General features: G+C 39.5%; 1 protein-coding gene across 3 annotated transcripts in view; it reads left to right on the top strand.

Moving 5' to 3' along the window:
• CNTLN (centlein) overlaps window positions 1-26,681 on the top strand; it is a 424,230-nt gene that overhangs the window by 30,896 nt on the left and 366,653 nt on the right. For all 3 annotated transcript variants that reach the window (XM_040360158.1, XM_040360150.1, XM_040360168.1), the window contains exon 4: window positions 8,585-8,673. In XM_040360158.1, the coding sequence (XP_040216092.1) occupies window positions 8,585-8,673 (89 nt within the window). The remainder of the gene's footprint in view (window positions 1-8,584; window positions 8,674-26,681) is intronic.

Raw genomic sequence — 26,681 nt, 5'->3', positions numbered from 1 at the left:
ACACCAGTAGTATGTCATCTCTCATCTCATCCATATTGCAACAAAGTGGATCCCTCCTTAGGTTCCCAGTCATCTAATGACCTTTTCAAAACTGAGAAAGCGGCTGGACTGTCCCCAAAGCCTTGAGAAAGCCTAGTCCATGTTAATTGCCCCTGACTGTGTAACACTGTGAAGTTGGGGGTATTGCTACAAAAATTTCAGTGATATCTGCCACTGGGGGAGGTAGGGGTAAAACTGCCTTGACATCCTGTACTAATCTCCAGGTACTGTTTGCCTTTTTCACTGGGATAATTGGTGTGTTCCATGGGCTAACTGTGGGCCTTAAAATACCCTCCCCTATGTATTCCTGAATTAAGGTTTCTATCCCTTTATTTTTTTCTTCTGTAAGTGGGTATTGTTTGTGAAAACAAGGTCTGAACTGCAAGTGTAGTGTTGGAACATATGGGGCCGGATTCAGATACAATGGCGTATCTGTCCGGCCCGCGTAACGTATCTCCGATACGTTAAGCCGCTCTAACTTTGGGCACGAGTTCTTTAGTTAGAGCGGCGTAGCGTATGTGTTGCGGCGTAAGGCCGCATAATTCAAATGGGGATGTAGGGGGTGTGTTTTATTTAAATTTTGGTTGACCCCGCGTTTTTTACGTTTAACTTGAACGGTGCATGCGCCGTCCGTAAAATATCCCAGTGTGCATTGCTCTAAATTACGTCCAGCCGTATTCGCAAGCGACTTACGCAAACGACGTAAAATTTCAAAACTCGGCGCGGGAACGACGGCCATACTTAACATTAGCTACCCCTCATATAGCAGGGGTAACTATACGCCGGAAAAAGCCGAACGCAAACAACGTAAAAAAAAAAGCGCCGGGCGGTCATTCGTTTCTGAATCGGCGTAAATCCTCATTTGCATGTTCGTCGCGTAAAAATACGGAAGCGCCACCTAGCGGCCAGCCGGGAATTGCAGCCCAAGATCCGACGGTGTAAGACACTTGCACCTGTCGGATCTTAGGGATATCTATGCGTAACCTGATTCTATGAATCGGGCGCATAGATACGACCGTCGGAACTCAGAGATACAACGGCGTATCAGGAGGTACGCCGTCGTATCTCTTTCTGAATCCGGCCCATGGTGTGCAATTAATTAGAGAGGACTTGGATAGTGTCCATATGGGATGTGTTTCGAGGTCTGCAGGGAGTAGCATGTAGTGTCCTTTCCAATATTGGTACTTTGGGATTGTCAGTTCGCAAATGGGGGATCTGGCTTGAAGGTTACCCTCTTTGTCAAAGATAATGATAATCTGTAGTTGAGACATTAGACCCCTTCCCATAATCGGAACTAGACAAGCAGGTAATGCTGCAAAAGTCAACTGTGTTAAAAATTTCCTTCCATAGAGGAAACTTCAAGGGGTGGTGTTATCTTATCTTATGTGTTACATCATTTATTTATTCCCATTGAGCAACCCTCAGTACATTCTGCAGTGATAAATTTAGGATCGGTTAAACAGTGCTCCAGTGCTCCTACTGATTCTTGGTTAACCTTCCAAAATGTAGCACTAAAGGTTGGGACCTTTTTTGTGTTTTTGCTCGTAAAGCTTCTAACGCTAGTTGTTCCCTAGCTGCTATTTGTTCCTGTTTGTGTCCCTGAGTTACGATAGCTGCCAACATAGACTCATCTAACATTAGAAAATTGGGATATAAGTTTGGGACCTTTTCCTCCTTGGTCATTATATAAGGTGGGGGCATCTCTTGTCCTACTGGTGAGAATGGGGCAGAGGGTATTGAGGTAGGCACCAAAACAGTGGTGTCAAGGGCTATTGGTATCTTTTTCTCAGGTATAGCATTCTATATTCCTGAAAGCTTTGTCTCATTTCTTACAACATTTTATCATATATACAGTATCCCAGGTGTCCGGTGGATAATTATTTAGAGGGTGAACCCCACAAATCTTTTTAACTTTCTCCCATTGCAAAAAATTGTTTGGTGAATGGGTGCGCTGATTAATCAATAATAATACATAATCAAATATAAATTAGTGTACATGATGAAATATAAATTAATATACAGAATATATGAATGCTATAACACCTATTACTAGTATGTGATCTAGTAAAAAAGTCCAAAATAATTATAATGCTGATATCTGTTGTGCTCAAAAGTGAATAGTGCCAAAACATAAAGAAAGTCCAAAGTAAGTATAAGTGGTTGGAGATAATAGTCTCTTGAATAGTCCTCAATTAAAGAAAAACATGCTTGCAATCAGGCTAAAGATCCACCTTCACCATAGTGTTGGCTTGCACCCAAAGTGAATATGTAAATTGGCTCCTTACCAGATGAAAATGCCCCCTATTTTGGTATCAAAAAGGAGGACATTTAAAGCTTGTCACAGGATCACCTGTAGTGGCAAATACGTCCTGGCAGCAGTGACAGTTGCAATCATTGGAAATCCAATATGAGCATGAAAAATAAGATGTGGCCAAACATAGTGTAACTTTGTTTAATAAATGTTAAAATAATAAACAGAGGGAGCCAAGTGGCCGCTTACTTTAAAAGGTGACTCAAACCCGGCACTGAGGCTCAGTAGCATAGGGTCAGATAGCAGGATCCTGGGCGCTTAGATGCTCAGCTCGTGTCCCGAGCGTGCGTTCCACGTCCGCGATGAACGGAGCCAGCAGAGCAAGATACAGGAAGTATCCCCCCAGGGGGCGGCACCCAACCACACAATCGTACCTGTCACTTCCTGTATCCTGCTCTGCTGGCTCCGTTCATCGCGGACGTGGAACGCACGCTCGGGACACGAGCTGAGCATCTAAGCACCCAGGATCCTGCTATCTGACCCTATGCTACTGAGCCTCAGTGCCGGGTTTGAGGCACCTTTTAAAGTAAGCGACCACTTGGCTCCCTCTGTTTATTATTTTAACATTTATTAAACAAAGTTACACTATGTTTGGCCACATCTTATTTTTCATGCTCATATTGGATTTCCAATGATTGCAACTGTCACTGCTGCCAGGATGTATTTGCCACTACAGGTGATCCTGTGACAAGCTTTAAATGTCCTCCTTTTTGATACCAAAATAGGGGGCATTTTCATCTGGTAAGGAGCCAATTTACATATTCACTTTGGGTGCAAGCCAACACTATGGTGAAGGTGGATCTTTAGCCTGATTGCAAGCATGTTTTTCTTTAATTGACGACTATTCAAGAGACTATTATCTCCAACCACTTATACTTACTTTGGACTTTCTTTATGTTTTGGCACTATTCACTTTTGAGCACAACAGATATCAGCATTATAATTATTTTGGACTTTTTTACTAGATCACATACTAGTAATAGGTGTTATAGCATTCATATATTCTGTATATTAATTTATATTTCATCATGTACACTAATTTATATTTGATTATGTATTATTATTGATTAATCAGCGCACCCATTCACCAAACAATTTTTTGCACTGTATAATCACTTGATTATTTTTGGGTAGCAGCGATCTTATTTATTTTTATTTTTATCTTTATATTTAAAAATAATTTATTTTGGCGCGAGATACCACATATAAACTTTCTCCCATTGCTCAGCAGAACAGGGTCCTAAGGGACCTATGCCTGACAATTGTAATTGTAATTGGTGGGGACGTTTTTGAACATTTTGCCAATATGGTTCGACATAATTTAAACCACAGGTACCTTTAATACAATCATATGGGGTTGGCTGTTCTTGCTCACCTTCAAGAGCCGCCTCCCCCGGTTTATTACCCATTATAGACCAACGTCTGAGGGTTTCATGTATTCCCAAGATTTAGGGCAGACTACACAAATGTTTTTCTGTTTAGTCTTTATAATTCGCACAATCTCTTCACAATCTCTGCAAATTATACCTCAGACACAGGAATTTAGGCGTCCCATCTCTGAAATATAAGCCTTTTCCCAATTTGATGTGATAACCCCCTGGAACAGTGGCCACCAAACGGGTAGACGTTTTAGTACATACAAATAACAATCCCGTCAAACAATGCAGACATTTTTTTGTAATAAAGACGTTTGTGACATAAATCATAAAGTATTTTACACAATATGATAATTCTCTCTATCTTAGAATAATTATAATAATGCAAAACACCAATTTAAAACAATCCATATACAACCAACAAGATAACCATATAGAAATATAGTGCATAGATAATATAATCATATAAACCGTTTTTCATATATTTGGTTTTGGAAATCCACGCACCCTTCTTCATCCCCTGAATGAGAGAGGGTCCTGTGTGGTCCTCTCTATTACAGGAGGTCCCTGATTTCCTATTTGCCCCTGGCAAGCCAGCCTAACTTCCGCGAGACAATATCCTACCCTTTTCCAGTATCAATTAGCCCCGGTAAGCCAGCCTAGCTTCCGCGTGATAATTCTTAAAAACCAGCCCCAGGTAAGCCAACCTAGCTTCCTCGAGACAATTCGTAAAAAAACAGCCCCAGGTAAGCCAACCTAGCTTCCTCGAGACCTACACAAATATTAAAAATACTTCAGCCAAGTATAATATGTAAGTATAGTATGCTATATCACCTGTCTAGTGCGGAGTACCGGATCAAAGCAAGTGCGACCTTCATACAAATATTCACTTATAAGAAAATAAATTGTAGAGGTTTCACACCAACCTGGAAACAATACCCCATTTCTGGTACACCTTTTAGGTGAGGGATCACCTGTATGTTCCTATTCTGTTATTCTTTGCTCTGGGTGCGAGGAGTCCTACGATCGATTGGGTAATCAGCAAGACACTAACACGAGTATCATGTAGCAAGATTACAGTTTATTATTAGATACTGGCCGGTTTTATTGTCTATGCATGGAAAGGGCCCCCTTTGTGGATCAACCAATCATATTACAGTATCTTACAGTATATTTTTGGACAAAGTTTGCCTGGAGATATAATATAAAATAGAAATTTGCCTAGAGAGAATTGTACGTGACAGATAAAAATATATATTTTAATTATATTACCAAAGTCTATCTTATGTCCATAACTGTCCATAATATTTTCACACATTTCTGCAAAATATTAGCAAATACATGTCTTTAGAACGCCTGTGGTTTCTTTTGCTCATAGCCACAAACTTTTAATTTTACTGTTTTAACTTATGCAGTTCAAGCCTTTGCATGTAATTTAAAAGTTGATAAGAGTTTATCTGTACTAAGCAAAATTAGAATATATATTTTAATATAAAGATGATATGATATCCTAAAGTAACCCTGCTTTCCTATAAAGGGGTAACCCCGCTTTCCTATCAGCTAGTGGGGTCAAATCCACATTCTTTTTCTACCACAGTGACAGGAAAATTTGCAGAAGCAGAATGGAAAACATCTTGGTCCAAGAAATTTCGTTCAGAAATTAGATTAATTTTAAAACTTAATGTTAAAAGCAAGTGAACTTTTCAAATAACATTCTTTCATTCAGCGAATATACAAAGATTTTTCGTATGAATATTCTCGTCTGAAAATCAGTACGTGTATGAAAAGCATACGGTTCAATTCACACCTATGCAGTTTGTTTTTGATCCATTTCTGCAGTGCTTTTTGCTATGCGTTTTGCATTTTTGCACATGTGATTTTGCTTCGATTTGTGTTTTGCATTTTGTATGCTTTTTTTTTGGCCAATTTGTTGTTGGACACATTAAACACAAATCACTGCAAAAAACGCACTACATGCTTTTCTGCAGCTTCTCTATTGGACCAAATAGCGTTGAATAAAGTCCTTGACACTATCCAAATACACAGCTCATGAAAAAAGCATAGATGTGAACGCATCACATAGTAAACCATGTTAAATGAACTGTAGTGCGTTTCTGCAGAAAGCACAAAAAAATGCATAAGTATGAACCAGGCCTTTAAGACGTTTAGTAGTAGTAGCAGCAGCAGCATGCTTCTTTTTTTATTTTTTTTATTTTTTTTTATCACCTGTCATAATGGGGTTAAAAAAAAATTGTCCTTTTTTATAGTACAAAAAGAGCAGATAATCGCTACTATAAGGGGCATTATAACTAGGAATCAGACATGAAGCTATATGAAGGGTGGAGGGGAGATCTAAATATTTTATATGAAAAGTAGTACTAAAAGCTGTGACCTTCCTTCCTTCCTTTCTTCTTTTTTTTTTTTTTTTTTTTTTATATGTTTGTTTTAAATATAATGCATGAAACTGGTAAAAGATTACTTTAAATGTAATTGTAATGCCTTCTATTACCTTCAATCTATCAGCCTCCACCTTCTCTGGATTCAGAAGCTGATCTTCCCTGCACAGTCTTTTAAAGTGTGTGTGTGTTTTTTTTTTTTAAAACAACAAACTTGTCATGCTTACCTGCTCTGCGTAATGGTTTTGAACAGGGCAGCCCTGATCCTCCTCTTCTGGGGGTCCCCCACCGACGCTACTGGCTCCTCCTGCCTTTCAATCTGCCCCAATAGCAAGCTGCAAAGTATAGTATAAGTATAAGTTCCCTTATAGCAAGGTAAAAAAAAAAAATCTGCCTTTAGAACCACTCACATCCTGCCCAGGACTACATGTCACATGTCACATGAGGAATTTCTCCTCACACATTTTCATTCACAAGTTCTCAGGCACTTGCTGACATGTATGGGCAGTGTATTTAGCTGTATGTGTGCTGCACTGTATTTCATGATATGTAAACAAATATGCATTCTGTATGCAGGCCAACTAATCAACTGGCCGATTAATCGATTATGAAAATAGTTGACAAATATTTTCATAATCGATTAGTTGTTTCGGCCCTACTTTGACTATTTCTGTAATTTTTCCTCTTGTGTCAAGTTTAGTATATGGTTTGAGGCCACTGACGCTTGTCATTCATTTCTCCTGGCCTTTTATTTTATGAAGCAAATTATAACCAGAATTGAGCATTTGATGAAGACTAGATTTATATTATTTTCCACCTAGCAACGCTATGGTCTTCAGTTTGAATACTAGCCATGACATTACCTGTATGGTGTTTGAATTTTCTCCCTGAGGGTTTCCTCTGGGTACTCCGGTTTCCTTCCACACTACAAAGACATGCTGGATAGGGTAATTGGCTCCTGTCTAAATTGACCCTACTTTATGAATGTAGGCTCCTTGAGGGCAGGGACGTATGTGAACAATACAATACATGTAAAGCACTGTGTAAATTGTCAGGGCTATATTAATACTGGTAATAAATATCTGCCTCCTTAATCTACGTTGTTCCAAGTTATACTGCACTTTGCCTTTTGTATTTGTTGGGAATGGTGTGGTTGCCTACAAAGATCATGACCAGGTTCTTCTCTAACTTGGGCTGTGCATTCTTTCCTTAGGGGAAGTTGAAAAGCTCTATATTAGTGCTAACAATTCATAGTTCAAACTTAAAGCGGAGTTCCACCCAAAAGTGGAACTTCCACTTATCTGATTCCCCCCCCCCTTCCTCAGGTGCCACTTTTGGGGGGTACCTGTATTTGACAAGTCCTGACTTCCGTTGGATGTCAGAAGTTCGGCCCCCTCTCCTCCTTTCCCCTGCTGCTGGGCCAGTAAGCGAGCGCAGTGCGCTTTGCGCATTCGCAGTAGGGACCCGGCTATGAAACCGCAAGGCTTCACTGCTGGGTTCCCTTACTTGCACTGGATGGCAGCAGCACCCAACAGCTGACAGGGGTGCTGACATCACTGGATTCCAGGACAGGTAAGTGTCCTAATATTAAAAGTAAGCAGCTACAGTATGTGTAGCTGCTCTGTTGACTTTTCATTTTTGGAGGCGTGGGGGTGGAAATCTGCTTTAAGCTTGGTACACACAGGCGTTTTTTTTTTTTCGTTCAACCCAGACATAAATGTCTTTGTTTTGAAAGTTTAAAATATAGTTATTTAATTTTGTCTTTGTAGCTGAAAATTTCAAGTAACCTGATCGAATGTTCTCTTAAAATTGACGTTTGCGTGAATTGGTTGCAAAAGAGATTTTTATCAAACGTCTAAAACATTCTCCTAATTAAAGTGTTTTGTTAAGCAATTTTTTTTCTGGTTTTAGATTGAGCAGGGAAGGATTAGAGCTCCTGTCAGACTTTTACTCTCTGGGGCTTGGTTGGGTAGATTTCTTATCACTTCCTGTTTGGCAGACTAATGATTCACCAGAAACGAGGTGAGAGAATCTACACGGCTTAGCTTCTTTAGAGGAACTCATTTTGGTTTGCTTAAAAAACAAATGAAAGCTCTCTTGCATCATGTTCATTAGGACTAAATTACAGGGACAGTTGGAAGTGGGCCACATTAGCAATCATGTTGCCAGCAAATGAATTGCTAAGAGTACTCACTTTCTCCTAAAAATGAATGTATGATATTTTAGCTTTAATCTACTCACTATTATCAGTTTCATGCTTTTTTGTTTCCTCATTACTTTTTGCCCTGTTCTTGATGTTTATTTTTTGATGTACCATCTAGCTTCTCTTCTTTATTTTATTTTTTATCCAACCCAGCTGAAACTATTTATTTCTAAAGAAAACGCCTTTCAGCCTTTCTTGCTATACTGCTTTGCTTTATTTTTTGTGTGTGTTTATAAACTCCTTGATTTTCTTACTTTAGGCTGACAAAGAATTTGTATGGTCATTGTGGAAACGTCTTCAAGTGGCTAATCCAGACTTAACCCAAGCAATTTCCCTAGTTGTCGAGAGGTAAGGCCACGTGATTAAGAAAAATGTATACATTCAGCATTATCTGTGGTCATATTGCATTCCTAGTTCACATATAAGTTCTGGAAGCCTTTTTTTTATTAACATCTCATACCAAAGTTCAGAATAAGGAAAGAATGTCCACCAAACGCTTGAACCATCTGTCACAATTCAAATCAAATTGCTGTTGTTTAGAAGAAAGAAAAATAATTTTGATCCTGTAAAAAACATTGACAGTTTCAAAGATCTCTTTAAAATGTGAGATCGTTTTCTGATTAATATTTAAAGAGGATCTTCAGTTTCTTTGAAAAAACAAAAAACAAAAGCACTCTTACCTGTCCAGGGGTCCAGCACCGTCCTCAACCAGGCCGGTTGTTCGCCGGTCTTCGGGTCCCTGTCCAGGGGTCCAGCACCCTCCTCAACCAGGCTAACTCCTGCATGCCCATTTGAAGAGGGATTTCGCACTGAAATCCCTCTTTTCCATGCTGAAACTAAATCCATTGACATGGTTGCAGTGCGGCCTCATTTACTTCTATGGGTGCATTGAGAAGCAGTGTCACCTGCTGTAACAATGTGTAGAGAGCAATCTGGTAGCAATGTGGCAGGATTTGATAGGCAGTTGAGGCGTGCTAAAAACGTGCCTTGACCGCCTAGTTTTGGCACACAAAATGTCCATGAGAAAGGGGCCAAGAGTGTAACAAAGACTAGTGTCATTTCTACTCGCCAATTAACCACTGTATGATCTGCCACTTCCTGGAGCGTGCCCGCGGATCCCACAGGCTCGATGTCTGCCGGAAGCCCATGATCACAGCAAGTAGAGGCAGAACAGGGAAATGCCTATGTAAACAAAGCATTTTCCTGTTCTGTCTAGTAACATGACAAGGATCTTCTGTTCCCTGTCATCGACAACAGTGATCTCTGTCGTGTCAGTGGTAGCCCACCCCCCCTACAGTTAGAACACGCTGAGGGAACACAGTTAACCCCTTGATCGCCCCCTAGTGTTAACCCCTTCCTTGACAGTGACATTTATACAGTAATCAGTGGCTATTTTTAACTCTGATCTCTGTATAAATGTCGGTGGTCCCAAAATAATGTCAAAAGTATCTGAACTGTCCGCCACAGTCCTGATAAAAATCGCAGATTACTGCCATTACTAATAAAAAAATATATAATAAAAATGACATAAATCTCTCCCCTATTTGGTAGATGCTATAACTTTTGCGCAAACCAATCGATAAACACTTGTTGGTATTTATTTATTTTTTTACCAAAAATAGGTATAAGAATGCATATCTGCTTCAACTGAGGAAAGAGATATTTTTTTTATATATTTTTTGAGGATATTTCTTATAGCAAAAACTAAAAAATATAGCTTTTTTTTTTCAAAATTTTACGTTTTTTATTTTTTTTATTTATAGCGCAAACGATAAAAACCACAGAGGTGATCAAATACCACCAAAATAAAGTTCTATATGTGAAAGAAAAAGAACATCAATTGTGTTTGGGTATAGCGTCACATGACAGGGCAATTGTCAGTTAAAGCGACGCAGTGCCGTATCGCAAAAAATGTCCTGGTCATTAGGGGGGTAAAATCTTCCGGGGCTGAAGTGGATCATAGTGTGGATTAAACTTCCTGGTTGCTGAGAATTCTGCCACATGTCTGTAGGGCAGACACATAGAGGAAATAGAGAGGTTATGCGCAATCCCAACATAACTTGAATTAGGACTTAAATGAATATGTATGTAGGGGCATGAGATGAATGGGATGTGTACATTATATGCATTCCCCTGTATCAGTGATGCCTTCTTAGTAGTGTTCTTTAAAATAGCATGCAGATCCATGTATACAATTTCTTCAAGTACAAACAAGACTGTCAATCAGCTGTAAAAATTGAAATATTAGTTGTTGAAATGTGTTTATTGTTTCTGGGTTGCCTAAATTCGGTGTTTAGAGAAAGGTGAGCACACATACCGGTGCATTGTATTCCTCTGTGTAGTTTATATTGAATATTCAGAAATAAATAGAAAAATAAGATTTGTCTTTGCTGTGCAAATGAGCAAAAGCCGTGGGGACGTGTGAAAACCTCCAGGTATTTCTACCAAGCCATTGTAACAATCTATAATGTACTTTCCAACTACTTGAAAGACTATTGATCTTTGTAATATGCAAACAGGGTCACTTGTTTTCTTTGTTGCTGTGTGATTCTATCACAGAAGTAGGTAACAGAAAGCGCTTGCTTAAATCCACCTGGACTAATCTTCTGTGCAGGATGTGTTCAGGGTAGTACTCGGCTCAGCCCTATTCATCTCATATCCTAATTTGAGCAAGATGTGACAGTGTGCTCTGTGCATCTGTGAATAGTCCTTTACATGTTCCTAAATTTATATTGTTCTAGTTATTGAGTTATTCCTTTAAAGTAAAACTTTGTCGTTCTCCATATTTGCATACATTTGATATTAAATGGCATGGCAGAGAGTAAATATTTAGCAAAAGGTATCCAGTGTGTTTCATGTTCCATGACTTGAAAGTAGCACTGTCCCCAGTTAGAACTGGTCTTGTTTGATGATAACTTGAATGAAGATGTACTGTTAACAGCTTGGAGTGGAGTGGCCTTATATCCCAATAGCTAAAGCAATGAGCCTGTTTTAAAGTGATACTAAAGGCTATTTTTTCTTTAAAAAATAAATAACAAACATGTCATACTTGCCTGCTCTGTGAAATGGTTTTGCACAGAGCAGCCTGGATCCCCCTCTTCTCGGGTGCCTCTTCGGTGCTCCTGGCGCCTCCCTTCTGTCGAGTGTCCCCACAGCAAGCAGCTTGCTATGGGGGCACCCAAGCCGAGCTTGAGCTCCGTATGTCCATTTAGCCACGGTTCGACCCCGCCCCCTCTCTCTCTCTCTCTCTCTCCTGATTGACTAATTAACCTTGACAGAAGCGGGAGCCAGTGGCGCCACTGCTGTGTCTCAGACAATCAGGTGAAAGAGGGCCGAGGTACTCGTGCACATCGCTGGATAGAGATGGTCTTGGGTAAGTATTAGGGGGGCTGCTACACACACAGAAGTTTTTTTTATCTTAATGCATAGAATAGATTAAAGTGGATGTAAACCTGAGGCCCCGTAAACACGACAGAGTTTCTCGGCAGAATTCGGCGAGAAACTCGGTCAGAGCCGGATTCTGCCGAGAAACTCTGTCGTGTGTACACTTTCGGCCCGATGGAGCCGCCGAGGAACTCGTCGAGAAAATAGAGAACATGTTCTCTATTTTCTCGTTGTTCTATGGGAGCTCTCGGCCCGCCAAGCTCCTCGGCGGCTTCAGGGCTGAACTGGCCGAGGAACTCGATGTGTTTGGCACGTCGAGTTCCTCGGCCGTGTGTACGGGGCCCAACTCATGAAATTTGAGATGGGCACATATATCTGCAGTGTTTTGTTATCTCTCTTCAAAGCACGATGTCCCATTGCTGTCTCTTGCTCCGTTCTTCTGTGATCAGCCTGATTCTAGTTTGTAAGCTCCAACGAGCAGGGCCCTCTGATCACTCCTGTATTGAATTTTATTGTAACTGTACTGTCTTCCCTGATTCGTAAAGAGCTGCGCAAAACTGTAGGCGCTATAAAAAACCTGTATAATAATAATACTAATAATATTAATAACGTCTGACAAGTTCTCCATCACATATGATAAAAGCAGCCTGAAAGTCTCTACATATGAGGAGAGGGGGTGTGCGCCTTTCCTCCAATCTGCTGTCCTGGCTGTTTGCCCAGACTTCACTGCAGTGCCAACCAGGAAGAGAAAATCTAATATGATGTGCACTTCCTAAGCAGAATAAAAAGATGAAGACAGCAAATATGCATGTAAAACTTATATAGGGAGATTTGTTTCCTCCCTGTGTATCATCTGAGACTGTTCACTTCACTGGGTATATGTGAGGGTTTACATCCACTTTAAGATAAAAAAAACTTCTGCCTTTATGCATCCACTTTAAGCTTTGCATGTGATGATTTGTTGACTACTGGACATGTAGGGTTTCCATAGAAGGTGTGATGAGCATGCTTCATCCTCAGAGGCCCTTGTTTTCACACAAAGGTATTCCAACTTGCTGGAAGTCTATCTACAAGTTGTTTCTATTTGTCCCCACAGCTGTGTTCAAGGGAAAATATTGCAAAGTTAAGTGGTTAATTTCTTCTCCCAACATAAGTGAGCTGCACAAAATAAATATTTAATGCCATCTTTAATAAGGTGACTATCGGGATGTAGTTACATTTCTTTGTAGCAGGTGAATACAATTGCCCATGTAGTTTAATGGCCCCATTATGTCAAAGTTTCCAGTCTGACAATATTCCTATGGAGCCTTGACTCAGAATAAGGCATCTGCCCCCTTTAGAACTATGGCAGACCTTTAAAAACCCAGTGGTTATGAGTTGCTGATATGCAGGGGTAAGACATACACTATATTGCCAAAAGTATTGGGATGCCTGTCTTTACATGCACATACACTTTAATGGCATCCCAGTCTTAATCTGTAGGGTTCACCCTTTGCCCACCCTTTGCAGCTATAACCGCTTCAACTCTTCTGGAAAGGCTGTTCACAAGGTTTAGGAGTGTTTGACAATTCTTTCAGAAGCACATTGGTGAGGTCAGGTGTGGATGTGACTGAGAACTCCTGGCTCGCAGTTTCTGCTCTAATTCACCTCAAAGATGTTCTGTCTAGTTGAGGTCAGGCCAGTCAAGTTCATCCACCCCCAACTCGCCCATCCATGTCTTTATGGACCTTGCTTTGTGCACTGGTCCTAATAAATTGGAGGAGGGAAGATTATGATGTGGGATTGTTTTTCAGGGGTTGGACTTGGCCCCTTAGTTCCAGTGAAGTAAACTCTTAAGGCATCAGCATACCAAGACATTTTGGACAATTTCATGCTCCCAACTTTGTGGGAACAGTTTAGGGATGGTCTCTTCCTGTTCCAACATGACTGCGCACCAGTGCACAAAGCAAGGTCCATAAAGACATGGATGAGTGAGTTTGGGGTGGAGGAACTTGACTGGCCTGCACAGAGTCCTGACCTCAACCCGGAAGAACACCTATGGGATGAATTAGAGAGGCGACTGAAAGCAGTCCTTCTCATCCAACATCCGTGCCTGACCTCACAGATGCGCTTCTGGAAGAATGCTCAAACATTACCAGGGACAAACTTCTAAATCCTTGTGGACAGCCTTCCCAGAATAGTTGAAGCTTTTATAGCTGCAAAGGGTGGACCAACTCAATATTGAACACTATGGACTAAGATAGGGTTACTTTCCATACCTAGACAAAATATGTCATACATCCCAGGAGTCTTCAGGAGGGGGGGAGGTTTTCTCAGAGAAGCACAACCTCCTGCCTGTATGCCTGAGCCAGGGCTCGACAAAATCCGGGCGCTCGGTCGCAATTGCGACAAGAAATGGTGACCTGGCACCCGGAGAAGCTTAGGCCTGCAGAAGGCCACAAAGCTGCGGCCTCAATTATCGCCCAGCGTGGGCCCGGCGCGATCGCGCGGTGGGGGTGCACGGAGACACAGGATCCTGTGTCTCCATGCGCCCCCACCTCCCCAGCCGCGCCGGCCGGTAATTGAGGCCGCGGCTATGCGGCCTGCTGGAGCGAGATGCTTATCAGGGAACTGGCGCCCTCTTGTGGTGGCTGGGGAGACATTGATCGATAGGGGAGTTTGCTTTGAATATTAAAAATGAGTTAAAATTGAGTTAAAATCCTTTTGGTTTGTGGTGCTCAGATGCAGTGTAGTTCCGCTTTAACCACTTCAGCCCCAGAAGGATTTTCTTTATTTGATCACCTCTGCGGTATTTATTTTTTGCGCTATAAACAAAAAATAGCGACAATTTTATATCCAAAAAAAAATTCTTCATCAGTTTAGGCCAATATGTATGTATTCTACATATTTTTTGTAAAAAAAAAAAAATAATCACAGTAAGCGTATATTGATTTGCAGAATATATTTATAGCGTCTACAAAAATAGGGGATATATTGATGCCATTTTTATTATGTGTGTGTGTGTATATGTGTGTGTATATATAACACACACACACACACATATATATCTATATCACACACATATATATATCACACACATATATATATATATATATATATATATATATATATATATATATATATATATATATATATATATATATATATATATATATATATATATATATATATATTAATTATATATATATATATTAATTATATATATATATATATATATATATATATATATATATATATATATATATATTAATTATATATATATATATATATATATATATTAATTATATATATATATATATATATATATATATACACACAGGTCATTCTCAAAAAATTAGCATATTGTGATAAAGTTCATTATTTTCTGTAATGTACTGATAAACATTATACTTTCATATATTTTAGATTCATTACACACAACTGAAGTAGTTCAAGCCTTTTTATTGTTTTAATATTGATGATTTTGGCATACAGCTCATGAAAACCCCAAATTCCTATCTCAAAAAATTAGCATATCATGAAAAGGTTCTCTAAACGAGCTCTTAACCTAATCATCTGAATCAACTAATTAACTCTAAACACCTGCAAAAGATTCCTGAGGCTTTTAAAAACTCCCAGCCTGGTTCATTACTCCAAACCGCAATCATGGGTAAGACTGCCGACCTGACTGCTGTCCAGAAGGCCATCATTGACACCCTCAAGCAAGAGGGTAAGACACAGAAAGAAATTTCTGAACGAATAGGCTGTTCCCAGAGTGCTGTATCAAGACACCTCAGTGGGAAGTCTGTGGGAAGGAAAAAGTGTGGCAGAAAACGCTGCACAACGAGAAGAGGTGACCGGACCCTGAGGAATATTGTGGAGAAGGACTGATTCCAGACCTTGGGGACCTGTGGAAGCAGTGGACTGAGTCTGGAGTAGAAACATCCAGAGCCACCGTGTACAGGCGTGTGCAGGAAATGGGCTACAGGTGCCGCATTCCCCAGGTCAAGCCACTTTTGAACCAGAAACAGTGGCAGAAGCGCCTGACCTGGGCTACAGAGAAGCAACACTGGACTGTTGCTCAGTGGTCCAAAGTACTTTTTTCGGATGAAAGCAAATTTTGCATGTCATTCGGTAATCAAGGTGCCAGAGTCTGGAGGAAGACTGGGGAGAGGGAAATGCCAAAATGCCTGAAGTCCAGTGTCAAGTACCCACAGTCAGTGATGGTCTGGGGTGCCATGTCAGCTGCTGGTGTTGGTCCACTGTGTTTTATCAAGGGCAGGGTGAATGCAGCTAGCTATCAGGAGATTTTGGAGCACTTCATGCTTCCATCTGCTGAAAGGCTTTATGGAGATGAAGATTTCATTTTTCAGCACGACCTGGCACCTGCTCACAGTGCCAAAACCACTGGTAAATGGTTTACTGACCATGGTATTACTGTGCTCAATTGGCCTGCCAACTCTCCTGACCTGAACCCCATAGAGAATCTGTGGGATATTGGGAAGAGAAAGTTGAGAGACGCAAGACCCAACACTTTGGATGAGCTTAAGGCCGCTACCGAAGAATCCTGGGCCTCCATAACACCTCAGCAGTGCCACAGGCTGATTGCCTCCATGCCACGCCGCATTGAAGCAGTCATTTCTGCAAAAGGATTCCCGACCAAGTATTGAGTGCATAACTGAACATAATTATTTGAAGGTTGACTTTTTTTTTTTATTAAAAACACTTTTCTTTTATTGGTCGGATGAAATATGCTAATTTTTTGAGATAGGAATTTGGGGTTTTCATGAGCTGTATGCCAAAATCATCAATATTTAAAACAATAAAAAGGCTTGAACTACTTCAGTTGTGTGTAATGAATCTAAAATATATGAAAGTCTAATATTTATCAGTGGAAAAAAATTTGTGGGAGCAACTGCGCTAATAAATATAAAAATGAACAAACTAATGCTCATAAAAAATACACATGTGTAAACAAAATCAATATAGAAAAAGCAGCACCTTCCTGTGAATATTGTACAGTAATAACATAAAGTGGAAAAAACAAGATGCGCTATACAAAAAAGAAAAAATTTTTTTTCTAAAAATAATGACATAGATCAGTGTCCATATATGATCTAAAAACGTAAAGAAAGTCCAGATCCCCAGTGAAGTGAAGGAAACAGAAGAATTAGTCCATAAGTGATGATCTAAGGCTGTGGTGACGATCCAATGAATAGAAAAACCTCCACCATAAATCAATATGTCTGCTTACCAAATGACCAGCGGTCTCTTAATTAAAAGAAGACCATAGAAGGCGTGTAGATAAACACTATGGCAGTTGAACTGTAGAAAGACTTTATAGCAAGTACACCTCCGTCTCAAGCCAATCGATGGAAAATTGGGGTCCCGATAATCATGAAAGACACATAAGGGCCACAATAGTGTAGTAACGTAGGTAACATTTATTGAAAAAAAGAAAAAAACGCACTTACATATAAACGATATAAAATAGGCATGTCAAATTTGGAGCTCCGGCCGGAAGCCAACCAAAAAGACCCGTCCAGGTAGGTAGGGAAAGGTGCAGTCAACGGGGGGTGATCCGATACGACACTCGTTCCGCCCTAGTGTCGTATCGGATCACCCCCCGTTGACTGCACCTTTCCCTACCTACCTGGACGGGTCTTTTTGGTTGGCTTCCGGCCGGAGCTCCAAATTTGACATGCCTATTTTATATCGTTTATATGTAAGTGCGTTTTTTTCTTTTTTTCAATAAATGTTACCTACGTTACTACACTATTGTGGCCCTTATGTGTCTTTCATGATTATCGGGACCCCAATTTTCCATCGATTGGCTTGAGACGGAGGTGTACTTGCTATAAAGTCTTTCTACAGTTCAACTGCCATAGTGTTTATCTACACGCCTTCTATGGTCTTCTTTTAATTAAGAGACCGCTGGTCATTTGGTAAGCAGACATATTGATTTATGGTGGAGGTTTTTCTATTCATTGGATCGTCACCACAGCCTTAGATCATCACTTATGGACTAATTCTTCTGTTTCCTTCACTTCACTGGGGATCTGGACTTTCTTTACGTTTTTAGATCATATATGGACACTGATCTATGTCATTATTTTTAGAAAAAAAAATTTTTCTTTTTTGTATAGCGCATCTTGTTTTTTCCACTTTATAATATTTATCAGTACATTACAGAAAATAATGAACTTTATCACAATATGCTAATTTTTTGAGAATGATATATATATATATATATAATTTAATTTTTTTTTTTTTTTTTTTTTTTTTTTTTTTTACTAGTAATGGCGGTAAATTTTTATTTTTTGTTTTTTTCTTTAAAGCGGAGGTTCACCCTCAAAATGAACTTTCCAGCATCCTTAAAGCGGAAGTAAACCCATCAATTTAACAGTTTGAAAAAGCAGTTACATTCCTGGCATGCCGGGAATGCTAACTGTCACATTGGTTGTGCTCTCAACCAAACTGTCAAAGCATCCAATGGCTGGTGTCATAACTGATCACATGTGCAGCATCATGGCAGTTGAAGATTAAACAGAGGCCAAGACGCGCCTTAGCAGCCGTCAATCAACTCCTCTTCGCTTAGAAACGCCCATTCCCCGCAGAATTCCCCGCTCGGAGCCGGAAAACAAGGGCTCATATAACGATAAGTACAAGTAAAAAAAACAGCATACTGCAGATGTTAGCAGTATGCTACAGCTAATGTCAAAAAGTGGATTTTTGGGTGAATCTCCACTTTAAGCAGGACTGTGACATTGTGGCGGACAGATCGGACACTTTTGACACTTTTTTGGAACCATTGGCCTTTTTTACAGCGATCAGAGCTAAAAATAGCCACTGATTACTGTATAAATGTCACTGGCAGGGAAGGGGTTAACACTAGGGGTAGATCAAGGGGTTAAGTGTGTTCCCTAGGAAGGTGTTTCTAGCTGTGGGGGGGGGGGTATACCTGATCACTAGGAACAACAGATCTTTTTTTACTTCCCTGACAGAACGCATCGGCTCCGGCCGCGTTGCGCTCTATACCTCTTAAAGTGGCTGCTGTACACCTACGGCAATTCGTGCAGCCGTGCCAATTTGCCGCCATAGAATGACGACGGCTTGTTGGCAAGCAGTTAATATAAGTTCACATAAGTTGAACATTTGTATGAAAATTCTCATCAGTATCAGGAATGAGCTCAGATGCAATTGGACCAAACCAACTCAAGCTATCCCATCAGGAAGCCGACAGCCAATCGTGGGCAGCAGAGGCATTTAACATTTTATTTTGGAATGAATGTAATTTTCTCAACGCAAATCACAGTAAAAATGTATGTGTTGGAGATCATTTCTACCATCCTGATCCTTCAAATTTCCTTGTCACTGCGGTATAAAACAAACGCCGATTAGACACGACTAACGATTCAAAAATCAAAGGACAATTTCTAAAAAAGTAAGAAGTAACAAAATGTTTAGAAGCTGCTGTTTTATCTTTGTTTATCTTTCAACATTTTTGTTAGTCTTTGTAGCTTATCGCAATGAAGCAAAACCGTAACAAAAGAAAAAAAATGGAACAAAAGCAATGGAACAACAGCAATTGTCTATATCCAATGAAATGTTAATATCTCATTTCATTAAACATTCCCCTAGCATCAAACACAAGTCAACATTCCATGGAGAAGTGAAGCATTATGCAGCCCGCACGTGTGCATATCTGCATATCGGAGCACAAAATATTGACATGATAATTGCAGTCAAGCCTGAGTGAACAGTGGCCACTGGGATTTCAGCTGGTGTTGTACCAACTGGATGGCTGCTCAGGACACAGTTTGAAATTCAAGGTGCAAGTTAGCACTTTATTCAGCACAGGAAGGCATCATTTAAAATTCCTCAGGGGATACCCTGGTGAAGCGCAGATGTTAAAGCAGTCTGTTCAAAAATGCTGAGTTTTTTTTTTTTTGTTAAATACAATTGAAGATATATATATACCGGTGTGTGTGTGTGTGTGTGTGTGTGTGTGTGTGTGTATTAAAAAAAAAACTCATCAGTTTAGATGACAAGTTGATATTTTATATTGCGGCATTCTTGACATTTGAGCATTTTATGGAGGAGTGTTTATACATATGGGTTATGAACTTTATCAGAATTCAGGATTGCAAAGATTGAAGGTTACTTGCTCTGTTTTGTGTAACCTCTATTTATTAACATTGTAAAGTGGCACTCGGGGCTTTAAATTAAACATACATGTGCATGTGTCTTTTTAAAGTTTGAGAAGGGCAGGATTTTTTTTTTTTATGAAATACTATTTAAAAAACAAAAAGTTGTTTAGTTTAGATGCAAACCCAATTACTGGACCTAATGTGCAATTTTGAGTGGAATGAGACTAGATAATAAACATTTAAAATGTAAAAGATAATTAAACCAAAGCACAAAACTGTAAAATACTGAAGCATGCCAGTCCTTGGATGTGGTGGCTGCATTTGTTTTCTTTTTCCTTCAAGCTAAAAACATTTTCAGAAAGAAGAGAAAATGTCTGATCTTTCCAGAAATACGGTGTGCTTGTCCCTTCCTGTGAGCTGAACTGGTATTTCAAACAATGTTGTCTTTCTTCCAAGCTATCTCCTGCAAACCACTAATTCCCCTGCATGGTTGTTTTTGTAGATGGAGTGGAGTAAGAGGGCACTAATGCAGCTACCACATTTAAGCACTGGAAATATTAATCTAATACATATTTGTCCTTGGGTTTAATAGAATTATGGTTGTACCTGTGAGGAGATGCTAAATTTTCTCATTAAAGATGTGCAAGCAGGTCGCAGAACCAGGGCCCAACAGGCTTACTAATATTTTTTGGTGATGGTACTTCTGCTAAATAATGGCCTTCCATTTCCACCAGTGAAGTGAAGCACTATAGTGAAGCACTATAGCTGGCAATAGATTTCTGATTACAGGCAGACATGCACGCATCATCTGTCCTGCTCGCAATGTCTGATGTGCCAACTTGGGTCTTATTAAGGAATGCTTGAATACATTATGTCTCTTAGGCTACAGAAGAGGGATCAGGAAGATCAACCTAACCTCATACTGATAATCCCTGTGATGTCACCACCCTGCCTTTTTACCTTGTTACTATTCTGTAAATGGTGATTGATGGTGGTGAGTGCCTGTGGGTACTATGCAATCTGGAATTCGCTTGGCACAGGACCTGGAAGATCGCTGCTATCACTATAGTAGTAATGACTACTACTACTACTACAACAGTGATTTGTGGCTTCCATAGGTTTTGTTCTGGTATGAGATGTGCATTTACATTTATCCAAGCTGGACCGATAAACGTATGCAATAAAATTCATACCCACAGTTCAGGTTTAGGACCCCATGCACACTAAGGCCTTGTACACACAAGCAGACATGTCCGATGAAAACGGTTCGCGGACCGTTTTCATCGGACAAGTCTGCTGGAAGCTTTTGGTCTGATGTTAATGACCGGGGGGGGGGGGGGGGGTGTAATGGTGCTTGCAACGGGATCTAATTAAAACTAAATACCAATAACGATTTCCATAATGTGAATAAGTTGTCAGGAAAATGTGCTCCACTGGTTGCTGTGTAAAATGTGTTCCACTCTGAATAAAATCAAATACCCACCCAACATTAACTGGGTAATGTGGAGAGTAATAAGAGTGGATAAATGATGATAAAAAAGACAAATGTGCCAGTGACCCGCACAATATTAAAAGCGAGTGATCTGGAATCGTTCAGATAAAATTAACAAGCAGTAGCTATCTTCATAAATATATAACATAATATAGTGCAAATATGCAAATGAGCTCAAACCAATCTAAAGTGCATAGTGCAAAAAAAGAATAATATCCATAAAAGTGAAAAAAACATCAAAGTGGAAGAAATATAAATAATAAAATTCCAATCCATGCATAAAAGTGAAAAAAATTCAATCCATAAATGACTGCAGTGAAAAATGTCCCATATAATTCACCAAGGAATTTAAAAAAAAAAGAAATGTCAATATAATTTTTTATATATATATATATATATATATATATATATATATATATATATATATATATATATATATATATATATATATATATATATATATATATATATATATATATATATAAACGTGTCCAGTGCAATAATAACGTGAAAATTAAAAACAATCCAATAGTCAAGAACGCAATATCAAACAAAGAATGAATGAATATAAAGTGCATCTGTGCTTCACTTCTATTAAGATTCCATGATGAGTGCTTCAGTGCAAAGTAAAAAACGTGCTTCCAAAATGACAGACTCCAAACCTTTCCACAGTGCAGTAGTGAAGATGGAAATAGTTAATACAAGCCCCTTACCTTGAAGCGGCTTGTATGTAAGCCTTATAACATGTAAATGAAGAATGTCCCACAGCCAGCCTGCCGTTCTTACACTGCATAAACAGAGACCTGACCCCAGCAATGGCACTCAAAAAGAACACAAGGAGGCTTCCATAGCGTAAGACCATTCACAATTTAATGAGTAAAAACAGTTAAAACACTTACAGACAGAGCTGTATAAACAGCGTGTAGTACGATCGGATCTCCGCTCTGCGGCCGTGAGCGGATCAAGTCACCAGCAATCCTCCTCTTCCTCACGCGTGTCGTAACGAACACACGTTACTTAATCATAGGATGGGGGATGGCTGGTGTGGTGGTGACTTATATACCATAACATGAGATGACAACACTAATTAAAACGAGCTGTTCATAATGATAGAGTTCGGATGCATAATATTAAAGATAGTTCAAACTTTAGCAAATAATCCGACCGAAAAATAAAAATAAATTGCTCCATCTGGTGGTGACAGATAGGCAACAATATGCATTTAAAGCATTGACAGGTGCAATAACACCCCCTGCTGGAGGCTTAACTTCACATGAATATAGACATTTCAATCACATACAGAATAAGTGTGTAATAATATAATATATACTAAAGAACCACCCTGAAAGGATGCAGCCAGCTGGTATAATAAATAACAGGGCTAAATGTATTAATTAAGGGAACATGTACTGAACATGATTTTCCAAAATAGGGAACATAATAAGCCAAACTCCGAAATTAAAAACTGAACCTGTATGCTGGAGAATTAATCAGGATCAGGAATAACCCGTGTTGCTGATTGGTAACAATCAGGTAATGGAGTGATAATAAATAAATAAAGTTAAAATGACCAGTAAGGAGATTCCCAAGTGGACACGGAAACCCATAACCCAATATTATCAGGGGAATACCACAGAATAAGGGAATAAGTACACATAATGTGTCAATCAACAAATATATACTAAGAAAGGAAACCACAATAAATATATTAAAACGATAACCAATAAAATGATGACATCCTGATAAAATCTTAAGAATATTAAATTTAAAAGGGAGATTAAATTAAATAAGGGCTAAAAGTTTGATATAAAACAATTAAGATCAAACTCCACATTGTGCCCGTGCGGCGTCAAAGTGCATAATTCATGAATCCAACGGGATTCCACCTGACTAATGCTCTGTATTTTGTTGTCTCCCCTCCAATGGGGTTTGTACTTCTCTATACCCCACACCATCAGTGAGGAGGGGTCTCTATTGTGGTAGCGGTCATAGTGACGGGAAAGGCTGTGCTTCGGGAACCCATTTTTTATGTTCTGTGTATGTTCCCGAAGTCTTTTTGTCCTGCCTACGTATTGAATTTTGCATGGGCATTCTAGAAGGTAGACCACCCCTTCAGTCTCACAGGAATAAAGTGGGGAACCCTGCTGACAGCTGATGTGTCATCCATTGTGTAGGATGAGGCTCCTTGATTCACTGGTCTTTAAGGATGCTAGCAGCAACCGCTAAGAAAATGGAAACAAAAAGCTGGAAACCGCCCCTTGGAAGCGGTTAGCACAGCTTCCAAGCGTTCAGGGTTTTTTTTTCTGCTGGCAAACCGCTCCCAAAAATGCTCTTAGAAAATGCTTCTGCTCCTAGAAGCAGAAGCTTAAAAAACTCTTCTAGCGTAACACTATTTGCTTCTAGGGGTAGAAATAAAATCTTATAAGTAGCTGCTAGGAGCTTAAAAATAACACAGAGTCTTAAAGAAACCGGGACACAAAAACGATGTTGGATGCCATTGTTGGGCTGTCCTTTCAAAAAATGCTAATTGCCTGGATTTTTTTGTTTTGATATAAAGGCTTTAATACTCATTTTAATACTCAATGACTCAGAACAAGTATGCAGATCAAGGGTTCTGACTTTCTGTAACTTTTAATATTGCATGCATTGAGCGGTAAACAGCAGTATCATTATTTCTAAATAATTGAGCTAAGTCTCTAGAAATATTAAAAAACAGATAGCTAAGTTTCTAAATAATGTTTATGCAATATATGGAAGTATATCCTCTTGTTTGGTAGTCTTTCAGAAAGGGTTAACCTAAAAAAAGAAAACCAATCAAAGATGTAGAAGGAAAAATGTAATTGATTTCTTTTTTTTTTTTCTGTTGCTGATCACATGTGCCACATTCACTAGTTATCTTTTAGAAGAATATCCAAGCCACAAGCAATATGTTAATTCCTCATATCGATATTGTCAAATGACAGGGATTATTGTCTTCAGGCCAAAAAGCTTAATTGGCTTCTGCTGCACTACAGTTGGACTACTTCAACACAATTTGGTCCCAACAGAGAAGAGGGACCTGGTAAATTGGACAGGAATGAAGAAATAAAATCGCTAGCCTTATCAGTTCTTTAACAAAAGCTTTATTATTGTGTGCAGGCTTAAATCACAGCAGCAGAGGCATTGGTCTTTTAATTACCATGTTCTCTGTGTTGGCATATTAGAACAAAGGTTTACCCCAGTTCTATGCGTAATGACGGATCACGTGAGAAAAAATAAAATATATATATATATATATATATATATATATATATATATATATATATATATATATATATATATATATATATATATATATATATATATATATATATATTTTTTGCCTGGGTCCTTAGAATGAAGAAATGTGTCATATTGTGGATGTTAAAGTAAATTGTATATTTGAACATTACATTTAAATGATTGTATGCATATATTTGACTGCAGTATATACAGTACATTGTACATCATGGGGATAATTATTTATTTGCTCAGTTAGTTAAATATGTTGTCGAGTCATATTTGTATGTATATGGGAGCCATTTTTAGCCTGTAACTCCAGTGTCAAATTTACAAAGTCACATAGTCAGGTTGAAAAAAGACATAAGTTCATCTAGTTCAACCAACAAAACAACAAAAAACCCTACAATCCCATGTACACAATCTTATACCCACAGTTATTCCAGCTGAAGGCGAAAAACCCCAGGAAAGCATGATCCAATTTGCTGCAGCAAAGGGAAGAATTCTTACCTGATCCCTTGAGAGGCAATATTATATTCCCTGGGTCAACTTTACCTATAAATGTTAGTAGCCAGTTATATTATGTACACCTAGGAAAGTATCCAGGCATTTTTTAAAGCAATCTACTAAGCTGGCAAGAACCACCTCTGGAGGGAGCCTATTTCACATTTTCACAGCTCTTACTGTGAAGAAACCTTTCTGTATTTGGAGATGACCTCTTTTTTCCTCTAGAAGTAACGAGTGCCCCCTTTTCCTCTGTGATGACCTTTAAAGTGAATAACTTAACACCAAGTTCACTATATGGACCCCTTATGTATTTGTACGTGTTGATCATATCCCCCCTGATTGTAAAGTCGTTTAAAAAACAATAGATAGATAAACATAACAAACATGTTATACTTATTTGCCCTGTGCAGGGGTTTTGCACATGGCAGCCTGGATCCTTCTCTTCTTGGGTCCCTCTTCGCTGCTCCTCGACCTTCTCCCCTCCTGTTGAGTGCCCCCACAGCAAACAGCTTGCTATGGGGGCACCCGAGCAGAGCTGCAGCTCTGTGTGTCTTTTCAGACACGGAGCTGCTGTTTGGTCCCGCCCCCTCTCTCTCCTGATTGGCTAACTGACATAAACAGCCACAGGATGGCACCGCTGTTGTGTGTCAGCCAATCAGAAGGCGAGTTCCAGACAGCCCGAGGGCCCGGGAAAGTATTAGGGGGGTGCTGGGGAGGCTGCTGCACTCAGAAGGCTTTTTTATCTTAATGCATGGGAAGCATTAAGATTAAAAGAAGTTGTAAAGTAAGACTTTTTTTTATTTCCTCTTCTCAAGAGAGAAGAAATTCAGTTCATCTAATCTTTCCTCATAGCTGAGCTCCTCCCATGCCTCTTATCAGTTTGGTTGCCCTTCTCTGGACTTTTTCCAGTTACCCAAAATCCTTTTTGTGAACTGGTGCCCAAAACTGAATTGCATATTCCAGATGAGGTCTTAATGATTTGAACAGGGGCAAAGTGATATCTCTCTGTCTGGAGTCCATACCTCTCTTAATACAAGAAAGGACTTTGCTCTCTTTGGAAACCAGCGTTTGGCAATGCATGCTATTATTAAGCTTATGATCTACCAAAACCCCCAGATCCTTCTCCACTAATTCCCCCAGTTGTACTCCCCCCCCCCCCCCAGTATATATGATGCATGCATATTCTTAGCCCCCAAGTGCATAACTTTTTATATTTATCAACATTAAACCTCATTTGCCACATAGTTGCCCAATGAAACAGTGCATTGAGGTCGGCTTGTAAGTTGTAGACATCCTATAAGGACGTTATTCCACTGCATAGCTTAGGCCCCGTACTCACGACCAAACATGTCTGCTGAAACTGGTCCGCAGACGAGTTTCAGCAGACATGTTTGGCCGTGTGTTGGCCCGAGCGGACCATTTTGGGACGGATCGGACAGGTTTCCAGCGGACAACTGTTTCCCGGACTTGTTTTAAAACAGTCCGCTGGAAACCTGTCCGCCCGGACATGTACGGTCGTCTGTACAGACCTACCGTACATGTCCTGCCGCCCGCATCCCTCGCATGCGTCGAATGACTTCGACGCA

This window comes from Rana temporaria, chromosome 1 (genome assembly GCF_905171775.1).
Source record: "Rana temporaria chromosome 1, aRanTem1.1, whole genome shotgun sequence".
NCBI lineage: Eukaryota > Metazoa > Chordata > Amphibia > Anura > Ranidae > Rana > Rana temporaria.
The sequence above is the reverse complement of the archived record's forward strand: the minus strand, read 5'-3'. Positions and strand labels throughout refer to the sequence as shown.